Below are 27,083 nucleotides of genomic sequence, written 5' to 3' on the forward strand. Positions count from 1 at the left end.
GCACTTCAGCACTTTAGAGAGGTCTCTAACTGCAGACTTTCCCATTGCAATATGTCTTTTCATTTCCTGGCTGCTGATGCCAAGAGTATTGACTGTGGATCCAAGCAAACCAAAATTGTGAACAATCTCAATCTCTTCACCATCCATCATGATGGTGCCAATCGACCCAGTGGTAAGAATCTTTGTTTTCATGATATTGAGTCTCAATCCATACCGAAGACTGAAGTCCCTGACTTTCCACAGCAAGTTCTTCAGGTCCTCTTCAGTTTCAGCAAGCAAAGTTGTGTCATCTGCATAACGCAGTTGATGATTCTTCCTCCAATCTTGATGCCACATTTCTCCTCATAGAACCCAGCCTCCCGGATAACCTGTTTTGCATAAATATTGAAAAGGTATGGAGAAAGGATACAGCCCTGGCATACACCCTTCCCAATTTTGAATCATACAGTGTTTTCTTGCTCTAGTCTGACAACTGCCTCCTGGTCCAAATATAGGTTTCGCATTAGCGCAATCAAATAAGTGTTCTGGGATTCCCATTCTTCTCAGAGTTAGCCACAGTTTATTATTATCCACACAGTCAAATGCTTTTGCATTTGACTTATAAGGAAGAAATATTAATGACTCTAGACTTACTGGTAAGACATTTGCATACCTGATAGTGAGAAGTTAATATGGCAAAAAATTCAGGCCCCTTCCATCTCAATGAAATGTCTATGGATCTAGTGATATAAGATATATCATGTTTTTTCTTTGCAAATAAAGGAAAAGATATTATAACTGAATTTAAATTTTAAAAGGCACAATTCTTAGTGAATCCCTTTGGATTTGAGGCAATGCATCACACATTTGGATATAATATTCCTCACTATTTATCAAGTGATTTAAAAGTTGTTACTTTTGAGTGGGACCCAGAATAAAGAAGGTTCTACAGCAGGTTCAGGCTGCTTTTGCAAACTGTTCAACAATTTGGGCCAAATGATCTGGCTGTTTCGATATTTCCAAAGTGTCAGTGGCAGATAAAGATGTTGTTTGGTCTTTGACAGGTGCCTATTATTGAATCACAACAGAGACCCTTACATTTTAGAGTTAAGCTCTGCCATCTTTAGCAGATAACTACTTTCCTTTTGGGGGGGGGGAATGTTGCTTGTTACTGAACCTTAGTAGACACTGAATGCTTAACTGTAGGCCACCAAGGCATTATGTATCATGAGCTGTCCATGATTGTTGTTGTTTTTTGTTATTATGTACCATTGAGTCAGAACTAACTCATAGCTAACCCTCCAGAGTCAGTAAATCACACAGTAGAAAATAGCTGATCTTTCTTCTATGGAGGAGCTGGTAAACTTGAACTGCATGCCTCTGGGTTGGCAACATAACTTCTTACCATTAAGCTACCTATAAAAAGAGCAAGGGCCATGTGAGGCTGGCTATATCTGACCTTTACCAACTTCACAAAGGTGAACTCTCCTTGTTAACAGCATGAACAAAACAAAACCAATTCCCATGAGGTCAGACTGATGTTTAAGGCTATATGTTGCCTTGGCTAGGCCATGATTCTCCCTGATTTGGCAGATATTTTGGAATCATCTTTTATTTTGTGATCTGACATAATTTCCTTATGAGTTTCACCTACATCCAATATATATGGATGTTCTGGAAAAGCTTGCTTTCTCTTACTCCTGGATCAAACTTTACGTCTTCTAGCCTCCTGTTTTGGGGTTTGGGGTGTCAGAACCCTTGGAAAAATGGCTTTTCTAGCCATTGTGTTAGCCTCCTTAACTGTAGACACATGGTCTTGCAAATCATCAACAGCTATGGGACTAATATAAAAGAATGCTTTCCATGCTGTGAGAGGTGGTGATGGTGAGATTGTGAAGACATACTAGTAGAAAGATTGTGAAGAGATTGTGGCACTGCTGTGAAGAGACTATGGCAAAGTGTAACCAGAGGAACCTTGGAGATAAAGGCCACAGATTAAGGTTTTGATTGTTGGATGATTGAAGGGAAAACTGACTTATAATTGCTCTGAGATTGTTTGCTGGATGCCTGAGAAAACTGCAGGCTTCTTACATTTGTGCTATTGAACTGCTGAACCTGGACTTTCACTAATTGAAGTATTGTTTTCCTGTAACCTGGTTTAGGACTGCTGGACTAAACCTGGACTTACATTATGAGATCTTCTTTGCTTTTCCTACTGTATTTTCCTAATAAATTCCACAACTGTGAGTAAAGTCTGAGTCTTGACATGAACATTGGACCCAATAACTGGTTAAAATAGGTGCAGGAACGTGTGGGGTAGTATGTCTGACTACGTGGCTATTGGTATAATTGGTGCTATGGACATTATGGATGGGGACAGTCCCCGTCTGTTATGAAACAGTCACTGTTATGAAACAGTGAGATCTTAGACCCAGTCACCTCCATGTTGCAACTGCTACTTTCACAATTGGTGGCAGAAGTGTTGGGATTCGTTTCTCCAGACTCATAGAAATATTGTTTGGTTTTCTATATGTGGGACTTGGGAAGATGTACAGTTAAAATGGCAATGTTTATTTCCATAAAGTGGAGGAGAAAACCCAAAAGGTTACTTTTAGTGTTACTAAGATGGAAAGAAAAGTTAAGTTGCTTTATGGCCTGAGACAAAAGGGTATGAAGATTAAACTTAGAATATCTTTAAAAGTCTATGTATGGTGCTTTCCCCCCCCCTTTGTATGTAAATCTGGATGTTGAGATACATTGTAAAAAATGATTATGGTTTTTGTTGATTTAACTATACTGGATCTTGTGATACTGAGATGCATATTGTAGCTTGTGGAAAGTATGATATACTTGATGGATACTGATGTTCTTCTACATAGCAATGTTAATTGATACTGGATGTTATAATGATGGAACATACTATAATTTAGAGGAAAAATTTAGGCCATCTGGATTTAAGTGGAAATTCAAAAAGGGAAAAATTTGCATTAAAAGACAGCTTATAATAAGTAGTAGAGGGCTGTATCAACTTGACATCTGATCTGACACTTTTGGATTCATTGGCAACCACATAAGTGAAGCGAAGTCTTCAGTCTGACATTTGACCCATGAACTAGGACTTGCCAGCCTCTACAACTATCTTAGTCATTTTCCTGAAATAAGTTGCTACGTCTCTCTCTTCTCTTCCTCCCTCCCTCACCCTATGCTATCTCAATAGAGCTGTTATTAAAAAAAAAAAAAAACAAAACAAAAAACCTAAACAAAAAGTAAAAGTGGAATGGATACAGTTGTTTTCCCCCTTAATAATAATTATCTGCCATAGTATTTACACAGGAGAAAGATGGGCAGTCTCCAACTATGCGATTTATAATGTCTGAAAAACCACAAGAGGGTCAGTTATGAGTCAGTTGCAACTTAGAGAGAGAGAAAGAGAGTGACAGAGAGAGAGAGAGAGAGAGAGAGAGAGAGAGAGAGAGATGCATTTATGTGCTTTAAATTCCAGAAGAAAACCTGAAGACTGAAAAGAAAAAAGATTTTTTGGAACAAATTCCAGATGTTTCTTCTTCATTTTTCTTACAGTTAGACAAATTTGAGTACTCATGTAAGCAGAACAAATTTGAACTATTTGGAGAGTGGATATTTAATTTAGCTGGAGTTACCTTTTTATTGTTGTTTTCTGATGGCAAAACCTAGCTCACTAGGGGATACTATTGTTGTTGTTGTTGTTGTTATGTGCCATCGAGTTGACTCAGACTCATAGAGACCCTATGTACAACAGCTCTGAACCCTGCTCTATCTTGAGGGGATATTAGAGAGTAATAACACAGTGTTCACAACTAACTAAAATTCTACAAGAATTTTAAAGCAAACAGGGCAAAGATGCCCTCATAAGGCCTTTTTTTTTTATAAGGCCTTTTAATTCATTAGTTTTGGTAAGGATCTAGATTCGAGTCTGAGAAGGCAAAGACACTACAGTATTGAGCCTAAGTAAGTAGAAAAGAATGGAATCTAGGTCAGGACTTAGGATGAGGGGCCAACGTGAGTGCTGCCATAGGCAGGGTGAGTTTGAGATGATGACAAAATACCAGTGAGCAATAACAGCAGCATAAAATTATCAGAATCAGAGGAATCATAGAAGTTATCTAGTGATGGTGCCCTTACTTCCAGATAAGAAATCCCAGGCTGAATGATGGGGAGTGACTTCCCAGTGTATTTCACTGATTGAGTAGGCAGGCATAAAAGAGGAAACAAGAAGGGAAAGAAATGTAAAGAAAATTACTGTCCCATGTCTATCAGAATAATCATACTCTGAAAGAGAAACTAGTTTACTTCTCTAACACTTCACAGTCAGGGCTTTATCTTTCCAGCCACCAGATCACCTGTGCTCAGCGTTCCCCATGCAAAGGTTTCTAGGAATGAGAAAGCTGCTTAGGGGCCTGGGAAGTGTAGAAGGTGGAGAGTCTTAAGAGACATATCATCATGGCAGTACTCTTGCCCTGAATAGGTTTTACCTTAGATAGATCTAGATGACCAATAGGTTGTACAATCTCACTCCCTTTTAAAAAATTATATTCTATGAGTATAGTCTTTCATATTTTATTCCTTTATGTAATGTTATTTAAATAATGTTAATATTTTATTATCATTATTCACATGTTCAAAGTACAGTAGGGTATAGTGAGAAAAATCTCCCTCTCACCACTGTTCCCCTGCCACCACGGTCTTTTATATCCTTTCAGAGATATTTTAATGATTCAGTCCAAATAACACTTTTTTTTCCTGCTACAAAATGATTCAGCTTTTATTAATTAACATAAAAATATGGAACGCTTCATGAATTTGTGTCTCATCCTTGCTCAGGCAAATAACACTTTTTTAAAGAATTGTAACTTTTTATTATATACTAGTCACCTTGTTTTCACTTGGGCAATATCATCATCTTTTTTCTGGCTGAATTTTAACTATCTTGGCCCTTAATCTATAGCTATAAATCTGTGTTCAAATGGGTGACTTCTGCCAGTGGTTAACATAATTTATTTTGTGTGTTTGCATGCTATGCTGTTTTGTTTGTTTGATATTTGGACAGAATACATAAACCTCTAGATTCTATGAATACCTTATGATTGCTCCATATTGTTTCCAAGAATTCTGATCTCAGTCAAGATAATGGAACAATGAAGTCTCACAATTGCCTCATTTGTTGTTCATTTTGTTCATCCAGTGATACATTTGAAAAGTTCTGTTGGGCAATATCCCCAAATCAGAAGTGATGAGGGAGAAATTGTAAAGCAGAATCCCTTGCCATGCTTCTATCACTATTCTTTCTTCTCTTACTCTCTTTTACATCTACTCAAAAAACAAAAACAAACTCAATCTCATTGCCTTTGAGTCAGAACTGACTCATAGCAGATCCTCCAGTGAGTTTTCAAGAGACTGTCAATTGTAGGGGAGGAGATTACTGAAGGTGGATTCAAACCTTTGGAAATACATAGCCTTTGGGTTAGCAGCACAACATCCTACTGGCTAGGCTACCAGAGCTCTTTGCACCTGTTGTTGTTACGTGCCATTGAGTCACTTGCGATGCATAGTGACCTTGTGTACAATAGCTCTGAACCCTGTCCTATCCTGAGCCAAACTCACTGTCTCTGACAGACTTATCCCATTATTCCAGTTACTAGATCAATCCCTCTCATCTAGGGTATTTTCCTTCTGCACTGTCCACTTATCCTAGAATGATGTCTTTCTCCAAGGACTGGTCTCTCTGGCCACATGCCCAAAGAATGTGAGATGGAGCTTCAAAATCCTTGCCTCCAAGGAGCAACTTGGTTTCACCCTCTGTAGGACAGACATGTTTATTCTCTTGACAGTCCCTGGTTTGTTCAACACTCATCTCCAACACCACTACTCAAAAGCATCAATCCGTCATCTAATTGTCCAGCTTTCTGATGCATAACAAGTAATTGCAAAGACCACGGCTTGGATCTGGCACACCTTAGTCTCTGAAGTACATGCTCCATCTCATATACTTTGGGCACGTGGTTAGAGGGACCAGTCCTTGGGGAAAGACATCATGCTAGGAAAGGTGGAGGGTCAGCACAGGAGAGTAAGACCCCAGATGAGATGGATTGACCCAATAACTGGAATAATGGGAGTAAGTGTGTCAGAGACAGTAAGATTGGCTCAGGATAGGTCAGCGTTCAGAGCTAATTGTACATAGGGTCTCAATGAGTCACAATGACTCCTTAGAACTTTGGAGAGGTCCCTGAAAGCAGACTTCCCCAATGCAATTTGTATTTTGATTTCCTGGCTACTGGTACCGAGAGTGTTAATTTGGAGCCAAGCAAACTGAAGTTGTTAACAATCTCAATCACTTCTCTGCTATGATGGTGCCTATCGGCCAGTGGTGAGAATCTTTGTTTTCTGGATGTTGAGCTTCAATCCATATTGAAGGCTGCAGTCCTTGACCTTCTGCAGCAAATACCTCAAGTGCTCCTCAGTTTCAGCAAGCAAGGTTGTTGTTGAGTCTTCCTCCAATCCTGATGCCACATTCTTGCTCATAAAATCTAGCCTCCCGAATGATCTGTTCTTCATATAGATTGAAAAGTTATGGAGATAGGATGCATCCCTAATGTACACCTTTTCTGAATTTGAACCATCCTGAAAACTGCTTCCTGGTCCAAATATAGGTTTCTCATAAGCACAATTACATGTTCTGGGATTCCCATTCTTCTCAAGGTTAGCCACAATTTGTTGTGATCAACACAGTCAACTGCCTTTGAATAGTCCTTGCTCAAAATAATTGCTTTATATTGTTGTGTAAAAGGTACTTTAAAAATTTTTCATTTTAAAAAAACTCCCAAAACTTTCTAGAGTGAAAAGGAAGGAGGTGATACCAGGTTAGTAGCAGAGCTAAGACATAGAACTAGACTTGCTGACTACTTTTACCTTATTACATTTGGGGACTTCTGTATTGCTTAAAAAACAACAGTTGCTGTTGAGTTGATTACAAATCATGAAAACTTCATGTGCCTCAGGGTTGAACTGTGCTTTATAGGATTTCAATTGCTGATTTTTCAGAAATAGATTGCCAGGCCTTTCTTCTAAGGTGCCTCTGAGTAATTTCTAATCTCTTCAGTTAGCAAGCCAGTTAACAATTAGAACCACTTAAGGACTCTCCTATTTTTGTTATGTACTATTTTATTTTGTTCGTAAGGTCGCTATGAGTTGTATTTGACCTGACAACACTTAACTACTACTAAGTGAGAAAAGTGTTGTTATATTTTGGAGGAATATTCTTCCACTTTGTACATCACTCTGTCAATATGCTCTACTGAGGTTATCTAGGTTTGCTGTGATGTCGAACCTTGTGTCATTGGGGTGTGAAATGCCTTAATGGTTTCCTAATGTGGACAGTGTTTGGTGGAGCTCTCAGCTGTAAAACAGGTTTGGAAGCAGGAGTGGCATGCTCTTCCTAAACCACATGCCTATGGAAACTCTTATGAACTCGGAGAAACGACGATAGTTATGGAAAGGCATTAGGTCTTTTGTTCATGGAGTCTGCTCAACTCCACGACAATCAACAGCAACAACCATCGAGTTGGAACTGACTCATGGCTGACCCTCCAGTGAGTTTCAGAGGCAAAGTTATTCACTCACAAGGAGATTGCCCATCTCCTGAGGAGCAGCTGGTGGACTCAAATTACTTGCCTTTGCCTAGCAGCATAGCTCCTTACCCATTAGGTCACTTAGAACTCCCTAAAGTTGACTTTAGCCCTCCCTTATATTTTATATATAAAATGTTATTTTGTCAGAAGTCATGCATTTGGCCCACATTTGTCTCTATTTTCATGACTGAATGTTTCAATTAATCTTTTGGCACACGCCCAAAGAGCATTAGAAATGACAAATTTTCCAAAGAATATCCAACCTGCTGGAGTCATTCATTCATGGTGGGGGAACTGGAATAGATTTATAGCTGCCCTCCCACCACTGGATTTCTTTCCTCACCCTCTTCCTCCCCCGAGTAGTTGCTGATAGATTTAAATCACCAGAGAGGTGTCACCTTCCATTAGCAGGGCAATTCCCTATGAATTTCACCAGTAAAGCGTCCAGCTTCTATCACGAACCCTCTCATTGCCGTGGAGGCGGAACGGTCTCATAGCTGACCCTCCAGAGGGTGCCCAAAGGGAGTCACAAGAGAGGAGAATGTCCATCTTTCTCCAGGATTCGAACCGTTTGCCTTTGGCTAGGCTGTGACACTTACAATCCACCAGGCTACCAAAGCACCGTGGGCGTCAGAGGACCAGAATTGGACAATTTCCACCCACCTCTCCCTGTCTCAGCGCGTGGTGCCCTAAGTCACCTTAGATCGTTTTGTTAACTGTAAAATGAGAAGGCTGGATCAGTGCCTATTATGTGAATTTACAAGTATGGCTGGATTCCTGCTTAGCTTATAAAATATTATATTACTTTATCAGAAGTCGCGCCTTCCTCTCTGTCCCTGAAACACTATTGGGTTTCCCTTTGCGGAATTGGGGAAGGCTTGGCTGAACGCAGCAGAAGCGTCCATGAATGGGCAGCAGATGGAGAGGAAGCGCCTGGCTTTGACCTGCAGGCGGTCCTAATTCCGGGCGGTTTGGCCTACAGCCCCGGCTCCGCCGGCCTCGCCACCTGTTCCCGGCAGCCAATGGGGCGTCGGGGGTGGCGTAGGCGGAGCGCGCCTACAAAAGGCTGCAGGCGGCACTGTTGGGGACCCGCTCTGCGCACGCCCTCGACAGGCTTGGACGGACCTGCGCGGAGCCAACACATTCCACTCGTGGAGCAGCAGGCGCCTGGCGATGCTGCGGGTGCGGTGTCTGCGCGGTGGGAGCCGCGGTGCTGAGGCGGTGCACTACATCGGGTCTCGGGTGCGTGCGCCGTGCGCCTCGCCCGGCTGCGCGCGCGGAGCCCAGCCCCTGAGCTCTCACTGAGCCGTGGCGCTTCCTACCTTTCTCAAATTGAAATTGCATGAAAATCTCCAGTCCCCCGTGCAAGCTCAGAAAGACCTGCGCTGGTTCTGGGGAACTGGACCGGGTCGGGGGAGGGGGAGGTACGGGGGGGGGGGTCGTGCTTTGCTGCCCCACCCATGGACACGGTGGCTTCCTGCACGCTTAGGCCGAGGGCGACACTGTGCAGGGTGCACCACCCCAGGCAACCAAATCACGGTTTACACGGCGGAGCTTCTCCTCCTGGGTTGGGGGTGGGCGTGGGGGTGACCAGTGACAGTAATTAGGAAAAGCGTGCTGTTATTAGCCTCTAGTTCAGTGAGTGTCCAAGGTGGCTTTTAGAGTTGAGGGTTTACGGGAAATGAAAATGAGGTGGAGGAATTGGGAGAGCATGTGGGCCTGCCAAGTGTAATATGGAGTTGTGAGACATAAGAGGTGTTGGAGGGAGTTCAGTCTAAGCCAAGAGTGTCTGCCTGGTCCCGCCCTGGTTTCCCTGCACGCGCTTGCAGACCCTCCCTTGCTCAGACAGGAATAGCTCCTGCACTTTGATTTCCAACAACTGGTGCAAAGCAGCTGTCACCTGCTCGCTCGCTCACTCCCTTTAGTTGCACCCCAGCTTCCCTCCTACTCCTTTCCTGAGATTTAGCTGTGTAGGACCGAGATTGGGGAGAGTGGATGAGTCGTGCTCTAGTGGATGAGGAATTCTACTTATTTTTTATTTATAGGCCTTGCCTTTTTAAGAGCTCTTTAGAAGTTCTTAGAGTTCTTTTTTAATTGTTTAAATTTGTGCCAGCATTAGACTATCTGTAAAATGGAACAGTGGTCACTCAAAATTGAGGTGCCAAATAATGCAAAGTGTGTGTCCACTTGATGAAACTGATTATTCCAAAAGATAGAGTCCTTTTGAAATGCTCCCCATGTTTTCCTTTACAAAAAATACCAAACCAAAACCCCATATTATTGGTAGCTTTGTTACTAAAAGGAGAAGAGAGACTGAAGTAGTTTTCTGGGTTTTTCTAGGAAGAGGATCTGTGAAAAAGCTGCTGGAAACTTCATGAAAGCTTGATTGCAGAAACCCATTCTGTGATCATCAATGTGGTCACTGGGGCCAAAAATCTGAGAGGTGTTAGAGAATTCTACAAATTAACACATCAACTCACTATAGGAATCTATTCCACCTGGGAGGAGACTACCTCTCTTTTTCCTTGTAGGCAGCTGATAGATTCAAACAGCTGGAGACGGAGGCTTTGGGTTAGCAGTGCAACTCGTTACTGACTACGTTATTAGAGTTCCCTATCTAATACATACTTGGAAAAAACCAGATGAACAGTAAGAAAGTAGATATCACCTGCAACCTCCCCCCCAGCCACCTATATTGCCGTTAACATTTTTATTTTACTCTCCTACAGATGTCTGACTATATTATTCTGAATTTTCTCTTCACCTCCATTTCTTCCCTCCCCAAATACTGTACAAGACTACAAATAACCCTCTCTTTGTTTTCAAAAGCTTGGAAGAAACTTAACAGGATGGGTGCAGCGAACTTTCCAGAGCACCCAGGCAGCTACAGCTTCCTCCCAGAACTCCTGTGCAGCTGATGACAAGGCCACTGATCCTCTTCCCAAGGACTGCCCTGTCTCTTCTTACAACGAATGGGACCCCTTAGAGGAAGTGATTGTGGGCAGAGCAGAAAACGCGTGTGTCCCACCATTCACTGTGGAGGTGAAGGTAAAACAAAACTATGTGTCTGGATATAGTTTCACTCCTTACCCTCTGCAGTCTGCCTCTGCCTTCACCCTTATCTGGAACTCTTTTTTACCGTCCCAAATGCAGTGAGTAGTTTCCTTATCTGACCTGTTTACACAAGTAACAATTCCTTCCTTCTTGAAACTTTCCCTTGGATTCCGAGAGACCTTTTATGAATGTGTAAGTTCTTTCACAGTTCCTCAGAGTTTCTTTAACTGTCTATAATGTGGCATTGAATTTTGGCTTTGGCCCTTCTTCTCTTAGCCATCCCCACAGCTTCTGCTCCCACCTCCACTCCAGTCTGGATCTTTTTCCTCAACTCCATCTAGATCAGCATGTTAAACTCCTTACTAGATGTGCCATGTGACGTTGGACTTGACACATCGAGAATTGGACTGCCCGCTATCCTACCAAACCAGACTCTTCTTTTTCATGTATTTCACTTTTTAACTAAAATGCCAGAAAAGTAGCTTTGGTTTCTTTTTAGGTAACTTCACCCAATCTAGTCTCCAAGATATAACAAATCTTTTGTCAAAATGGATCTTATTTTTATTACTTGCCTTTCCTCCATGGACAGTCAGGATCTCATCTTCTGCTGGGCTCCAGCATGTCTTTCCCCTTGGTTTCTGTCTCCACATCTCCTTCCAGCTGTTACCAGAATGATGATATAAAGTCAAATTTGATATTATTCACCTGACTCTGTTCATCACTCCTCTACTTTGTCAGTCCACCACTGCTTAGGAAGAAGTCCCCATGGTAGTACAGTATCTCCACAATCTGGCTCTACTTCTGGAACTCCCCATTTTAATCCTGGCATATCTTAAAGATGTGTTAGTATAACCAGTTAGCAGATGCTTATTCATGTTTTGAGTCTTTCTTTCATCCTGATTTTTAGCTCAAATTTTACAAGATAACCATATAAACAGCCACACAGAATGATCCATTGTTCCTCAACAAGCCTTTGCTTCCACCTATATTTATTCCATTTATCCCTCTTTACCCTTCTTATCTGCAGTTTAAAACCCACCACTCTTACCACAACGTCACTCTGCCTTTCACAAAGCCTTCTAAGATTTCTATGGTGACAAGTGGTATCTCCTTTATATTAACATATAATGTTCTTTATAACATTCATGTTGCCCAGGCCTCTATGGACTGGTGTTCACATTGTATACAGCCACAGGTCCCTAAAAGGGAAAGCCACTAGTATCTAAGGGAGTACCATTAATAATGATTCCCAGGTCTACCTTAAATATACTTAACATTTTTCTTGAATAATTTCATTTTTAGTCCTAATGTGCCTTAAGGAAATAAATTTTTTAATTATTATCCTCATCCTCAGAAATGTTGCCTATCAAGTACCAGGGGCTCTACAGGTAGAGAGAAATTTTATTTCTATTTGGAGAGATGTGATAGAAACCCAGAAACAAAGGCTAATATTAAATGTGTTATGTCCAACACCTGGCAAAGTGTTGCACTGAAGTGCCTCTACAGATAAAGAGAAAGAAGTGGTAAAATTAGTAGAAGGAAATGATTCTTGAGTTAGACCTTGTAGACAGAAGAATAGGAAGATATTATAATTATTCTGAAATTTCCTTTGGTTCTGATATTTGGAAATCTATAAATGGATTCACCAACATCATACATATACCATCTATGTATTTGAAAAAGGTGTGGTCTTTGTAAATATTTTCTTCAAAAGAAGCTGCCTCATCTACTAACCATTTTCAACTGGGTGAAACTAAATTTCAGGCAGTAGTTTTACTTTGATCTGTCTTTAAATAGTTGACTTTTAGACTGTATTTTAAAGAATCAGAATCTCCAGACATTAGTTTCTTTTCTTTGTCACTTGATCTATGACTTTAGACTTTGTAGTTTTATGGTCTGGTGGAAAGTATACCATGCTAAAGTCAGGAGACCTGAACGGAATTAGGTATTTGATAAAAGCTTGATAACTGGTCTCAGTTAATAAGCTGTTTGTAAGTTAATAACCTTGTTTCTGTAAGATTTTTATACATTTCTGAGCCCCAGTAAAATGAAGATACAGGCAGTGCCCAGTTTAAACTCAACATACATACTAATTCCAAACCAGCCCATATAAAGCCCATTAAAAATGTGAGGTACGTGCTCGCTTCAGCAGCACATATACTAAAATTGAAACGATACAGAGAAGATTAGCATGGCCCCTGCGCAAGGATGACAGGCAAATTCGTGAAGCGTTCCATATTTTTAAAAAAATGTGAGGTACATAGAACAGTTTGTAATTACCTAATTGTGCATTATACCACACATCAAAACATTATAATTATTACTATATTGTTATGTTAAAGATGCCTTAGTATATCTGTTTCTCCCATGTTTTGTAGAAATGTACACTGTATGCAATATAAAAGGCAAACATTTGACAAACTGGTATCAAACTATATCTCAAGCTCCAACTTGTGTACAAATTCCATTTAAAAAAAATTTAGGGGTAGAGCCTCTCATAATCCAGGGAATGCTTGTTCTAAGAGGTTCTGGATCTGCCTAACAGGATTAAATATGAAGATAAAAACTTGTTAAATATTTTGAAGAACTTCACTACAATAATTATAATTTTATACATCCTGTTTACCAAGGTACACTGGAAAAATAATGGTGGTAGATATCAGTAGCATTAGCAGTATTTCATTTTAAGGTTCTTTTTGTTTGGGGCCACATACTATGCAACGTATTGAGAGGGAGGGAGAGTACAGTTAGCGCTCTCCATACCCCTCCATATCCAGGGGTTCTGTATCCAAGTCACTCTTGGATTGAAAATGTTCTGGAATAAGGGGAAAGGATGGTGAGGAAGCAATTAATTGGTGGTAAAAGCAATCTCTCAAAGGCTAAGAGGGAGCAGGATGTGCTAAATTACATTGTATTAAATATTATAAATAATCTAGAACTGTTTAAAGTATACAGAGGATGTGTATAGGACATATGCAAACATTACCCTCTTTTCTATAAGGAATTTTAGCATGTGTGGGTTTGGGTACTTGAGGGAATCCTGGAACAAATCTCCCTCAGATACCAAGCCATGAATAGAAATCCAAGTGATTTATACCTCCTGTAAGAGAAGGCCTTGTCTTTTAGTTGGATAAAAATGATGAACCAGTAAGTTTGAGAATAATAATAGATAATATAGTTAACTGTCTTACTAGACAATTACAACATAAGATACAGGTACTAAAGAAATTTCGAGAAAATAAATGTATTTGTCAGGAAGCACAGTTTTTAAAAATTGTATGGCTTTTTTTTCACAAAACAATGCATACTTGCTATCAAGTATGTACTTTATGTTTTGGTGTTGTCTTTTTTAAAACAAATAATCTTTTTATAAAATACAAGACTAATCAAGGTCGATGTAGTATTATGTTTACAACTGAATAAACAGAGTAAGAGTCTATTGAAATATCTTAGCCTTTAAAAACAGCACTTACAATTCATTTGGCAAACTCCCCTGAAGGAGTGCAGCCTCCAGAAGCCTGTAGTTTCAAGGAATGCATCGTCTCTATAGAAGTTTATTAAAGATAACATGCTAAGATAGTGTTCTTGAGCTCAGACACTTGGTGAAGACTGCCAACTCAAATTTAAACAGGGTTCTAAAGGAACTGTAAACAGTGTCCCACTTGTGGAAAATGTTGCTGTGCTTTGATCCCTTGGACTTTGTCCATCCGTTGACAGATTATAGACTATACAAAGAACACTCACACTTGTTTAAATAATTTTCTTCTCCCAGCAAAGTTTACTTTATCGAGACAAGCTTTAGTCTGCACAAACAGGCATGCAGAATACTTGGGAATGTTTCAGTCTGTACAATATAGTTGTCCATCTGCTGTAACCCCAGTGTTACATTTTCAAAGACTGCTTGTCCTCTAGTGGATTAGAAGAGATGTGCCTGGCATTAGAAGGAGGAAATGCTGAATGGTGCATGGTACCAGGATGTGTCTGAGAGGAATATAAAGAGTCATTATTATCCTCTCTTTCTGGTAACAGTTGCAGGACTTGTTAGCAGCAGAAAACAGCCTCTCCTCCATCCTCAAAAGTATGAATTGAGTTTTAAAAGATTCTCAGATATTTAATTTTTATAAAATTGTTCATGAGCCAGAAATTTAGTCCACTGTTTGCCTATGCTGTTGTTGTGTTCCATCAAGTTGGAGCCATCCCATAACTGACACTCTGGTGGGTTTTCAGAAGCTGTTCAGCAGTTCAACACATGAGAGGAGATTGTTCATCTTTATCCACTGGAGCAGCTGGTGGATTCAAACCAGGGGCCTTCAGAATTGCAACACAGCTTCTTAACCACTGCCTATAGATCTTCAAAAATAAAACAACTAATGACTGAGAACAGGATCAGTTACATTTTTTTGTATCAGACCAGATAGTAAATATTTTAGGGTTTTCAGAAAGTAGGCCTTGATTGCAATTCCTTCATTATAGCAAAAAGTACTTATAGATAATATGTAAACAAATAGTCATGTCTGCATCCTCCCCAGAAAAACCTTTGTTTACAAAAATAGGCAGCGAACCAAATTTGGCTCCTGGGCCTTAATTTCCCAACACTTGTTTTCTAGTTTTGCTGGCATCCCGAGTGCTTGCTGGAGTACTCTTTTCCAACTTTTTCATTTCTTATGCCCCAGGTTAAATGATGTGGACATATAGTGAGGCAGCAAGAGGCAAGTATTCTTCCTTGCATTTGATATTTACCAGACACAGGTGAAAAGAAAAGTACAGACACAAAATCTAGACAAGATGCTGTCTGTGACATTGAAAAGTTAGACATCTAGACACTTAGTCCACTTGAGATTAGCATAATCATTGGTAAGAACCATGTGAAACAATTATAGTTTTAAATGTTTACACATCAAATGAAAAAAAAAAAACCAAAACAACCAAACAACAAAAATCAACCCTTTCAAACCAGTAGAATATAGCCAAGTCCTTTTTTTTTTTTAATGTCAATGAACATTTACAGAGATTTTGGATTTCCATTCATTCATTGTTGCACTTTTCTCCCCGCCCACCCCCAATTCTATCTTCTCTTTGAAAAGTAAAATTCCTTCATCCCTCTGCACTCTCTGCCCCCGAACCCTACCCCGCGTATACTCCATTCTGCAACCTTCATTCCGGACTCTTATGATAATCATAATGCCCTATAATATATTGCTTTTAAACTGTTCTCTCCCTCATCCATTTCAATGCAGTATATATAATTTATCCAGTTTTTCTCATTCTTACCCCAACCCTGATGTCAGTCCCATTCGACAACAGTAGCACTATGAAGTGTTTGTCCTTTTGTGACTGAGATATTTTACTCAGCATAGTGTCCTCCAGGGTGACCACAGCTTCTCTATCCATTCGTTTGTCGATGAGCACTTAGGTTGTTTCCAACTCCTTGCTACTGTGAACAAAGCTGCGATAAACATGGATGTTCATGTATCTGCTTGGATGTCAGTTATGGTCTCTCTGGGGTATATTCCCAGTAGTGGAATTGCTGGGTCAAATGGTATCTCTATTTGCAACTTTTTGAGAAAGCACCACACTGCTTTCCACAGTGGTTGTCCCATTTTATACTCCCACCAACAGTGAATAAGAGTTCCAGTTTCTCCATAACCTCGCCAGCATTTGTTGCTTGCTGTTCTGTTAAATTTGGCTTGTCTTACTGGGGTGAGATGATATCTCATAGTTGTTTTGATTTGCATCTCTCTTAGATATAGCCAAGTCCTTTGATGTAGTAGAACCGTAGGATATGAGTTCTAGTCCTACTAGTCCAGGTAGCAAATGTGCATGTTGTTGCCCAGAGGTACTTTCCTTGTCAAAGTGTTATTAAATGAGAATTGTGAAAAAGAATTTGCTCTATATCACAGAACTTCTGGAAGCATCAAATGAAAGCTAAAGTGAACCAAACTAATAAATGCTATCCCAGTATCTCTTTTCTATGTAACACTTCCTAAAGTTGTCTGATGTATGTAAGCCCTCTTATCTGACACAATCAGGACTGGTCATCAAACAATGATATGTTGTTGTTGTTGTTGTTGTTGTGTGCCGTCGAGTCGCTTGCGACTCATAGCGACCCTATGTACAACAACCCTAAACTCTGCTCTGTCCTGTGCCAATCACACTGTCACTGACACTCCCATCCCGATTATCCCAGTCACTAAATCAATCGACCTCATAGAGGGCCTTCCTCTCCTGCACTGTCCCTCCACCCTCCCAAGCATGATGTTCCTCTCCAAGGACTGGTCTCTCCTTACAACATGCCCAAAGTATGTTGGACAGAGCCTCAGAATCCTTGCCTCCAAGGAGCCACCCGGTTTAACCCTTTCCAGGACAAATCTGTTTGTTTTCCTAGCAGTCCATGGTACTCTCAATGATATAAGCATTTAAAAAAAAGCCAAACACCTGCTTTGAACATTGATGCTCCTTAAAGTCTACAGATGTCCACTGCTTCGTCGATCTTTTGATGGCAGGCCTTGGGACTGTTTAAAGAGTTTTGATCCTCCAACTGGAGTTGTCTTCATCTCTTGATAAATTGCATCTGTATGCATCATCTCCATTTCCTAATGCACTTCCTTTAAATTGAGAGTTTAGCCACAGGCTAAAAAGTTCCAGATTATTCTTTTAAAAGTCAACCTTTTACAGTTGTTATGCCTGCTCTTGCGCAGCAGCAGTTTTTGACAGATTGAGCCTTTTTAAAGCAGTCAGCAGTTTTAAATTCAGTTGTATTTTAAAAGCTTCCATCCTCTGGAAACTTTCAAAGTGTAAAGCATATTTTCAGAGCTACTAGCGGTTTGTCGATTTGTCTGTTAGGTCACTGTCTGCGCAGAAGGAGTTGAGTGTTTTCTGGGGAGAAAAGTGCAACTGGGAAGAGAAACATTGAAAGGAAAAACTCAGCTTAACTCATTGCCACCAACCACATCAGAACCCCAGCAGGTTTTCAGAGGCAATAAATTGCACCAGAAGAGACTGCCCATATGTCTCCAAGGTGCAGCTGGTGCATTTGAACTGCCAGCCTTTGAGTTAGCACTACAACTTCTTACCCTCTAGGCCACCGGAACTCCTACTCATGAAAGAGTAGCAAGTGTGAAAGGCAGATGTACAGTGCTGTGTATTTTTGCCAAATGTTATCCTATTGGATGGGGAGATTAATAATACATTTCCAAGAAGAACAAAACATACTTGAGATCTTAAAGGGGTGGTATCCTTTTCTCCCACAAAGTGTTGCAAAGTGCTGTTTTCCAGACAGAATTCTGGTATGCCCATGGTTTGGGTACAGACAGTATGTCACCGCTGTCAAGTCAATTCTCACTTAACAACCCTGATAAAACAGGAATTCTGAAGCTGCAAACCTTTACTGGAGCAAACTGCCTCATATTTTTCCCTCAGAGTTGTTCTATTTTCGAATCCATTAAGAATCATGTCTCTAAATATTTACTTTCTTCTGCTTCTAGGCCAATACATATGAGAAGTACTGGCCATTTTACCAGAAGCATGGAGGCCATTTTTTTCCCAAAGAACATGTGAAAAAGGCTGTTGCTGAAATTGAAGAAATGTGCAATATTTTAAAGATGGAAGGAGTGACAGTAAGAAGACCTGACCCTATTGACTGGTCACTGAAATATAAAACTCCTGATTTTGAGTCTACGGGTAAACACTACCTTGATATTTCTTGGTGTCTTAGTTTTTTAGTTTCTTTTCTAATGTGTAAGGGAAAAGCTCTGATAATTTCTCAGAGATTCTTTCCTTTTTCTAATCCTTCAAAACTTTAAAGATTATTTAGAAACAGTTCATAAAACTGAGAAACAAAAGTTTGGTTCTTTTCTATATGAGTAAAATGAATACCTTAAAAACAAAAACAAAAAAAAAAAATCAAAGTTGCTTCCCCAGAGCAAGGGATTGGGGCAGGGGTGAGGTGGGGGGGAGTGTGTGGAAACGGCCCCTCTTTCTTTGTCTTAGTCATCAGAGACTCAAACCTCTGACCTTTCTCCCAGCACAACTGAAATGGGCTATGCCACCAGGGCTCCCTATGCATTATGAATGCCACTGTAAAGCTGGCATTGCCTTGACCAGAGTAGTCTTTCCTAAAAATTATAATGATTTCTTTACATAACAACAGTGTTAAGAGTAGAAATTGAGAGGAACAGAGACACTCTCATTTTATTTTTTAATAGCTAGTGTTGCAAGACTGTTATGATGTCTAGGTTAAGTGTGCTAATTTATAGTTCTACAAATCATCCTTGGTCCAGATTTTACCTTGTGATGTTGATACTCCATGAAGAGGCTGTAAAAAACATGGAAGGAGACTGCCCATCTTTCTCCCAAGGAGCAGCTAGTAGATTCGAACTGTCTGTTTCTCGGTTGGCAGCACAACTATTTTATTCTCTTGGTTGATTCTCTTATTTGTATTCCATGTTTACATATCAAGCAACAAGCTTACAAATCGTGAAAACTTGATGGCTCAAGATCTCTGAGTGCTTCAGTTCTTTTTTCCTTTTTTAATGCTTGATTTCATACTTATAGAATTGATGTTAACAATCTAGTGTATATCATTTCATGTTTTTCTGTTTTAATATAAGTAGACATACAGAGAAATAGGCTTTAGTAATTTTTTTCTCTTCCATTTTTAATTATTATTATTCATTTGAATGAAAGTTTACAGAGATTTTGGATTTCCATTCCTTCATTGTTGCACTTTTCTCCCTGCCCAACCTCCCCACCAGTTTGCTCTTCTCTTTGAAAAGTAAAAGAAAAATTCTTTCATTGTTATACAGTCCCTCCCCCCAAGTCCAGTCCACTATGGAGCCTTCGTTCTGCACTCCTGTCATGACACAGTTTTCTCCCTCATCTGTTTCAATGCTGTATACATAATTTATCCCATCTTTCTCAGTCTCCATCCAAACCCGATGTCAGTCGTGTTTTACAACAGCGGCACTATGCAGTATTTGACCTTTTGTGACAGATATTTCGCTCAGCATAATGTCCTCCAGGGTCTCACCCATTTTGAATAATATTGCACACGATCCTTGTTTTTCAGTGCAGTGTAGTATTTCATTGTGTGAATATACCACAGCTTCACTATCCATTCGTTTGTTGATGGGTACTTAGGTTGTTTCCCCAACTCTTTGCTATTGTGAACAAAGCCGCGATAAACATGGGTATGCATATATCTGCTTGGGTGGGGGTTGCTTTATTGATTTTTTTAAAGCAAGCAGATTTTATTTATAGTTACCCGTTAGAGATTATTATTATTGAGGTTTCCCTGGAACTTTCTGGTCTTGCAGGTTTATATAGTGCGATGCCTCGAGACATCCTGATGGTTGTGGGAAATGAGATTATCGAGGCCCCCATGGCCTGGCGTTCGCGCTTCTTTGAGTACCGAGCATACCGATCAATCATCAAGGACTACTTCCACCGCGGCGCCAAGTGGACGACCGCCCCTAAGCCCACAATGGCTGATGAGCTTTATGATCACGTAAGTCTCCAGCGAACAAGTGTTTTGAACACTTTTTCTAAATAATCCTTAAAGGGTTAGACAAGATTCTCTGACACTTTGTATCTGTTATGTACTTTGGAAATTGAAAGCACTGCTGACTTTTTTTGAAATTATTGTTTTATGATGAAAGAAAGTAAATGATATTGTGATTAAAATAGTTAACTTCACAACAATAATAGCATATACGAGGTCCTAGTTCATGGTTGTATTTATATCCTCAACTCTCTTTATTCCTTTCAACAACCTTCTGTGGAAATATTGTATCATTTCATCACAGGAAAGAAAATTTCCCTAAGGACACACAGAAACCAGGAAAGTCACCAGACTGAAGTATAGTCTCTTCATTTAGAAAAACAACTTGGTCTACAGGGGGAAAAAATTAATAATAAAATGAAGTATTGGTGGCTTATTATGTAATTTACAGAAAAAATTTTTTTTGGTTTTTGTTTTCTTGGTTTTCTTACAAAGTTTGTATACATTGTTTCTCACACTAGTCTTCCTTCACATAGTGTTTCATACAATCATTCTCATGCATTATCTTTTATAAAATTAATCACCATCAGATCTTGTCCATCACTCCCTGTTCAGGGAAAAAAAAAAGTTTTAAAAATAAAAATCTCTTCTAGAAGTTTAAAGACAGGAATAAGTCATGAATTAATCCTACCATGCCCAGTCAGATTTGGCAAGGAATACACAGAATCTCATTTTATGGTGCATTAGGCTCAGGACCAAATTCCTTTTCTAAAAAAAGCAGAATGGCTTCATCCTGATGACTTTCAATATCGTAGATGGCTACATAAATCAGTGGATGGGTGATGAAATATTTTTTAAATCAAATACTGCCTTTATATCATTTGCTTCTGAATATCACAAAAATCGCTGGTCTGCCTCATTTTTTCATTTTTGTGTTAGCTTTGCTTGTTTGTTTCTTTCCTATGCACACTCTAATCTAGAGATGAGTAGTAGTATTGATGCAAATGATGAAATGGAACATACTTTCTTAGTAATGAATGCATTTTTAAAAAAATCATCATTTTCTCATGTACCCAATACATTGTTTGTCTGTTGTTGCTCTATTTAGGATTACCCCATCGATTCTGTGGCAGACAGGCACAAATTGGCTGCTCAGGGAAAATTCGTGACGACTGAATTCGAGCCATGCTTTGATGCTGCTGACTTCATTCGAGCAGGGAGAGATATTTTTGTACAGAGAAGCCAGGTTGTAAAAGGCTGCCTCTGAAATTTCACACTATATACTACTGCATTTTCTATTTTTAAATGAAAATATTTTCATTCTTAATACCTCCAGTATATGGACATAGCGCTAGATTGTCATCATGCATACCTGTCTTTTCATTGCAGGTTACAAACTACCTAGGCATTGAATGGATGCGTAGGCACCTTGCGCCAGACTACAGAGTGCACATCGTCTCCTTTAAAGATCCCAATCCGATGCATATTGATGCTACCTTCAATATTATTGGACCTGGTCTTGTGCTTTCCAACCCTGACAGACCATGTCACCAGGTAAGAACGTTCCTAGATTCTACAAAAGTAAGAATTTTGCAGCTGAAGCAATTGCCACTTTTACTTTAAGCATTTTAATGATCTCTGTATGCTTCCAATGACAAATCCAACAGTGGTGTTGGAGAAGAGTACTGAATATCTCATAGACTGCACTGAATATCTCATAGACTGCCAAGAGAACAAACAACTACATCTTTAAGAAAGTGCAGACAGGGCGCTCTTAGGAGGCAAGGATGATATGCTATTAATCAAACAGAATGATGCTGTTGTAAAGATGACGCCTGCAAGCTCAGGCAGTGCCACTGGGTAGCAGATGTCTTCTTTGCTTTCCAGGGGGTTTGGCCCCCCTTGCCAGCCCTACTTTACAGGGAGGAGCAGAGCTTCTCCCCATCGCCTGCAGCTCCTCCCTCTACCTGCTGCTCTCTTCCTTCCATTGGATAGCAAGTTCATTTGTGTCATTTCCTAGCCTACAGCATGTCTTCAGTACCATGCCACTTCATTTCTCTTCTGTATTTTTCCAGTCCAATAACAAAGACTATGTACACCTTTCATTTTAAGGTAATTATTGATTATACTCAGTGAAAATGTGCACACAGGAATGAGAAAGAGTTGTTGGTTATCAAAGACAATTGTGGTTCTGTGGGAGCACATGTCTGCATTGCCTTTATAGCACAGTTTCAGACACAGAGTAATGACCCATGAAATGAGCAAACTGAAGGAGGTTTATGTGGATGGACTGTGAGCTTTGACCTCAACAGATGTTTTAAATTTTTTTTTTTAGAACTAAAGAAAAAGAAAAAAAAACCAAAACCCACAACTCTTCATTTTCTTTAATGACAGTTTCTCTAGGAAACTATCTGTGGCACAGCCACATTCCTAACTCTAAGAATTTGTAGGAGAGCTGAACAGATGTGGATGCTTCTTATTTAGCTTTACTTTAGTACAAGGAGGAGCGCTAGTGGTGTAGTGTGTTATGTCTTGCACTGCTCACCAAAAAGTCCATAGCTGCTCCACAGAAGAAAGCTGGGCAATCTCCTCCCTTAAAGGGCCTCCAAAGCCTGATGAAGGGTCATTCTAAGTGAGAATCATCTTGATGCCGGTGGGTTTTGTGAAAGAGGGAACCTGGGTGATGCAGTGGTTACAGTGCTCTGCTTAACCAGAAAGGTTAAGGGTTTGGATCTACCAGCCACGCTGTGGGAGAAAGATCTGGCAGTCTGCTGCTATGGAGTTTTACAGCCTTGGAAACCGTCTGAGTTAGCACTACTCAGTCCTGCAGAGTTGCTCAGAGTCAGAATTAACTGGAGGGCAGTGGATTCGATAAGTGCAAGAAAAGTGCACTGAAACCTTTTCAGTGATACAAAGGCTGCACATACTGCAAGGAAAGGTGATAGTGAGGAAGAATTTGTTGCAAATAGGGATTGATTCCGTTATTTCAAAGTAAGCCCAAATTTACATAGCAAATTTATATCAGCCCAAAATTACATTAAAGGGCCAGAAACAACAAAAAAAGATAAAAACTCACTGCCATCAAATCAGAACCAACTCATAGCTGACCCTCAAGTGGGTTTTCAGATACTAAATATCAAATAATATTATCCCAATGTCTTGAAATTTTATTTATTTTTGGCTGTTGAGTAAACAACTTCTCAAAAAGAACTACAAATGATGAGAGCTATCAGACACCAAAAATGATAAAAACAGTGCATAAATAAATTTAAGCGTCTGTTTGTGTTTGTGTGTGTTTTGCAGATTGATCTTTTCAAAAAAGCAGGATGGACTATAGTTTCTCCTCCAATACCAGTCATCCCAGATGGTATGCTTACTTTTATATATTTGTAGACAAAAATAATTACTTTAGTAAAGATATTTTACCTACAGAGAGAAGTTCATATTTTAACAATTTAGAGAAAGCATTTTTCTAGTCAGAAATGCTGTTTGGAACAGGGAATAATACAATAGGACCATAATTTGTGTTCACAACCTCGTTTATAGAAAATGAAAGTGAGACGATAGGGAGAAATCATCAGACAGCATTGGTTAAAGAAATGAATGATGTTTTAAAATAAAATAGGGTCAATCCCAACAGTATAATGAATATGTATTGATTGATATATTTATAGATAAATTTATCTTAAGATTAAAATAAGCATTCACAAGGAAAATGAACTACTGAAAGAGGTGGACTATCATTTTAATATTCTTCACTTGTGGATTCTTCCTTTAAATAAAGTGATATTAAACAGATAAGCTATGATGGTTGTTACTATTTTTAGATCACCCGCTCTGGATGTCATCCAAATGGCTTTCCATGAATGTCCTAATGCTGGATGAAAAGCGTGTTATGGTGGACGCCAATGAAGTCCCCATTCAAAAGATGTTCGAAAAGCTGGGTATGTACAACAAATCAAACACTGGTCATGAGTGACAATATTCATGTAGAAGAAATCAATAAAGAGCACACTAAGTGTGATATATAGTTTATCCAACCAGTTCACCATTCATTTTAGAAACACCCATCTGCTATTTTATTTTTTTTTAACACTTACTAAAGATTGGAGGTGCACATGGTGCTACTGAGACATCCCTTACCTACCAAGATTGTTTTTCAGTCTTTCATGAGTTGTTTGAACTCCTGAGGCACATATGTGGAGAACCTTTTGTAGATGAGAATATAGATTGCTCATCCCCAAATAAAAAGTTGTTTGTTTAGTTGTTTGTTTGTTTTTTTTTCATGTAAGACATGGATCTTGAACAGAGTCTTCTTTTTCAAGAAGATACTTTGTTTTCATGAAAACATGAATTTTGAGGGCTGAAGTGATTTCCCCATCTTTTTAAATGATGATGATGATTTTAAAACAAAGGTTTACAGATAGGTTAGATTTTCATTCATTGATTGTTGCACATTTTCCTCTCCTCAAATAAAAAATTGTTGATGGTCTTTTAAAAGCAATTTTATAGTCATCACTTATTTCAAAGGGCTTATAAGAGTACTTCATGCAAAGCCACAGTCTTTCTGTCAGCAGAATGTCGCTATGATGTGAAGCAGATTTAAGTAGAGCTTCTAGACTAAGTCAGACTAGGAAGAAAGGCCTGGTAATCAAGTCCTGAAAAATCAACCATAGGAAAAACTCTGAGTTCAGTTTTACTTGAACACAGAGGATTGTCATAAGTCAAATTTGACTCCATGGCAACAAGCACTGGTTGAGGAAAGGGAATAGGGGGGTTTTGTTATGTAGTTGTTGTTTTTATTTTTTTTTTTTAAATTAACCACATTATGCCTAAAATAGGAAGCCTTGGTGATGCAATTGTTAAATGGTTGGTTGCTAATTAAAAGGCTGGTGTTTGGAACCCACCAGCTGCTCCTGGGAGAAACAATCTGATAATCTGTGCTATAAAGATCACAGCCAAGGATATCCTATGGCACAATTCGAATATGTTTTATAAAGAAATGGCTTTTAGTTGGAATTGATTAAGTGGCATACAACAAGAAGCTTAAAACACTCCCTGTGTAGCACAAACAGTTCGATCTCAGCTACAAACAGAAAGATGACTGGTTTGAATAACCAGTAGCACCACACCAAAAAGGCCTGGTTGTGTACTATCACAGCTCTTAAAACCCTGTTCTGCATTGACACACATGGGGATGCAATGAGCTGAAAATGACTCAAGGCTGTGGGGGTTTTTGTTGTTATTTTACTTCCTTACTACCTTAATACTGGATTATTGGTCCATGAACATCACATCATTAAAACAATAGCTTCGTTCCATTGGTACCTTAAGGTGGCCTGGTAAAGTCAACCTGTTATATGTATAACAGCAGCCCAGAGAAGAGGTACACTGCAAAGAGGACTAGGGGAGGAGAGGTAGGTAATTGTGCAACAATAAAGAAATATTTTTTTTTAAAAATTAACTGTTGGAGGGGGGAGTGGGGGAGAGGGGGGTTACATGTACAACAATGAATGAATGGAAATCTAACTTTTCTGTAAACTTTTGTTGAAATCACAATTAAAATTAAAAAATCATTTAAAAAAATCTGTATCAGATAAACTTTGGTGGATTGATTCAGTCACTGGGGTAATCGGGATGGGTGTGTCAGAGACAGTGTGATTGGCAGAGGATAGAGCAGGGTTTAGGGCTGTCGTACACCCACCCCAATTACCCCAGTGACTGAATCAATCATTTCATCGAGGGTCTTCCTCTCCTGTTCTGTCTGTCCACCCTCCTAAGTATGACGTCCTTCTCCAAGGATTGATCCTACCTTGCAACATGTCCAAAGTATGTCAGATGGAGCCTCAGAATCCTTGCCTCCAAGGAGCAGCCTGGCTACACCCTCTCCAGGACAAACTTGTTTGTTATCCTTAGCAGTCCATGGTATATTCAATACTCTTCTCCAGCACCACAGCTCAAAGGCATCAATTCTCCTTCTGTCATCCCTAGTCATTGTCCAGCTCTCTAACACATAGCAAATAGAGGAAATTAAATTGAAAGAGAAAAGACTGGATTGGAGTGGATTGAAGGATTCAACATCTCAACTCATTGTAATTGAGTCTCATCCCACTCTTAGCTGGCCCTCCAGTGAGTTTTCAGAGGCTGTAAATCTCACAGGAGTAGATTGTCCATCTCTCTCTTGAAGCCACTTGTAGATTCAAATCACCTGCCTTTAGGTTGGCAGCACAGATCCTTATCCACTAGGCCACCAGAGCTCCCTGATTTAAGGGTTGGAAGCATGGAAAGCCTACCAGGCGACTTACAGTCCATAGGAGACTTTTCAGGTCAGTCCATGTAATTAACCACACCTTTCTCTTTCAATGCAGGTATTGGCACTATTAAAGTCAACATTCGTCACGCCAATTCCCTGGGAGGAGGCTTCCACTGCTGGACCTGTGATGTCCGCCGCCGAGGCACCCTACAGTCTTACTTTGACTGACAGGGCCTGCTTGGGGACTGTGGCTTAGTCTCAAATAAACCTAGGAAGCTTAGGAACAAAGTTCGTTCTCCTGCTTTAAAAAGTGCATGAACTGTAGTGCTTTAAACAATCATATCCTTCACAGGGGTCTTTCAAAACCAACCAAACCCAATGCCATCCAATCTGACTCATAACGATCATATAGGACAGAGTAGAACTTTCTCAGAGGGTTTCCACATCTGTAAGTCATTATGGAAACAGACTATTGTGTCTTTCCCTCACAGAGTGGCTGGTAGGTTCAAACCACCAACCTTCTGGTTAGCAGCCAACCATTTCAACCACTGTGCCACCAGGGCCTCTAACAGCGGGACCCTGTTAAGCCTAGTTTACTTTTATTACTTTTCTTTGACATAAGGAAAATAACTGT

At 39.8% G+C, this 27,083-nt stretch overlaps 1 protein-coding gene across 1 annotated transcript; it reads left to right on the plus strand.

The window, feature by feature from the left end:
* Positions 1–8,753: 8,753 nt before the first annotated feature.
* On the plus strand, positions 8,754–26,677 carry GATM (glycine amidinotransferase (L-arginine:glycine amidinotransferase)). Its single transcript, XM_006882942.1, has 9 exons — positions 8,754–8,885; positions 10,473–10,691; positions 18,182–18,377; positions 20,012–20,202; positions 21,305–21,442; positions 21,586–21,750; positions 23,500–23,563; positions 24,024–24,140; positions 26,565–26,677. Exons 1-9 carry the CDS (start codon positions 8,817–8,819, stop codon positions 26,675–26,677), a joined length of 1,272 nt encoding a protein of 423 aa, XP_006883004.1. The 5' UTR covers positions 8,754–8,816.
* The last annotated feature ends 406 nt before the right edge of the window (positions 26,678–27,083 follow it).

The sequence above is a fragment of the Elephantulus edwardii genome, unplaced genomic scaffold, assembly GCF_000299155.1.
Source record: "Elephantulus edwardii isolate Elephantulus edwardi_28Jun2011 unplaced genomic scaffold, EleEdw1.0 scaffold00026, whole genome shotgun sequence".
NCBI classification, from domain to species: domain Eukaryota; kingdom Metazoa; phylum Chordata; class Mammalia; order Macroscelidea; family Macroscelididae; genus Elephantulus; species Elephantulus edwardii.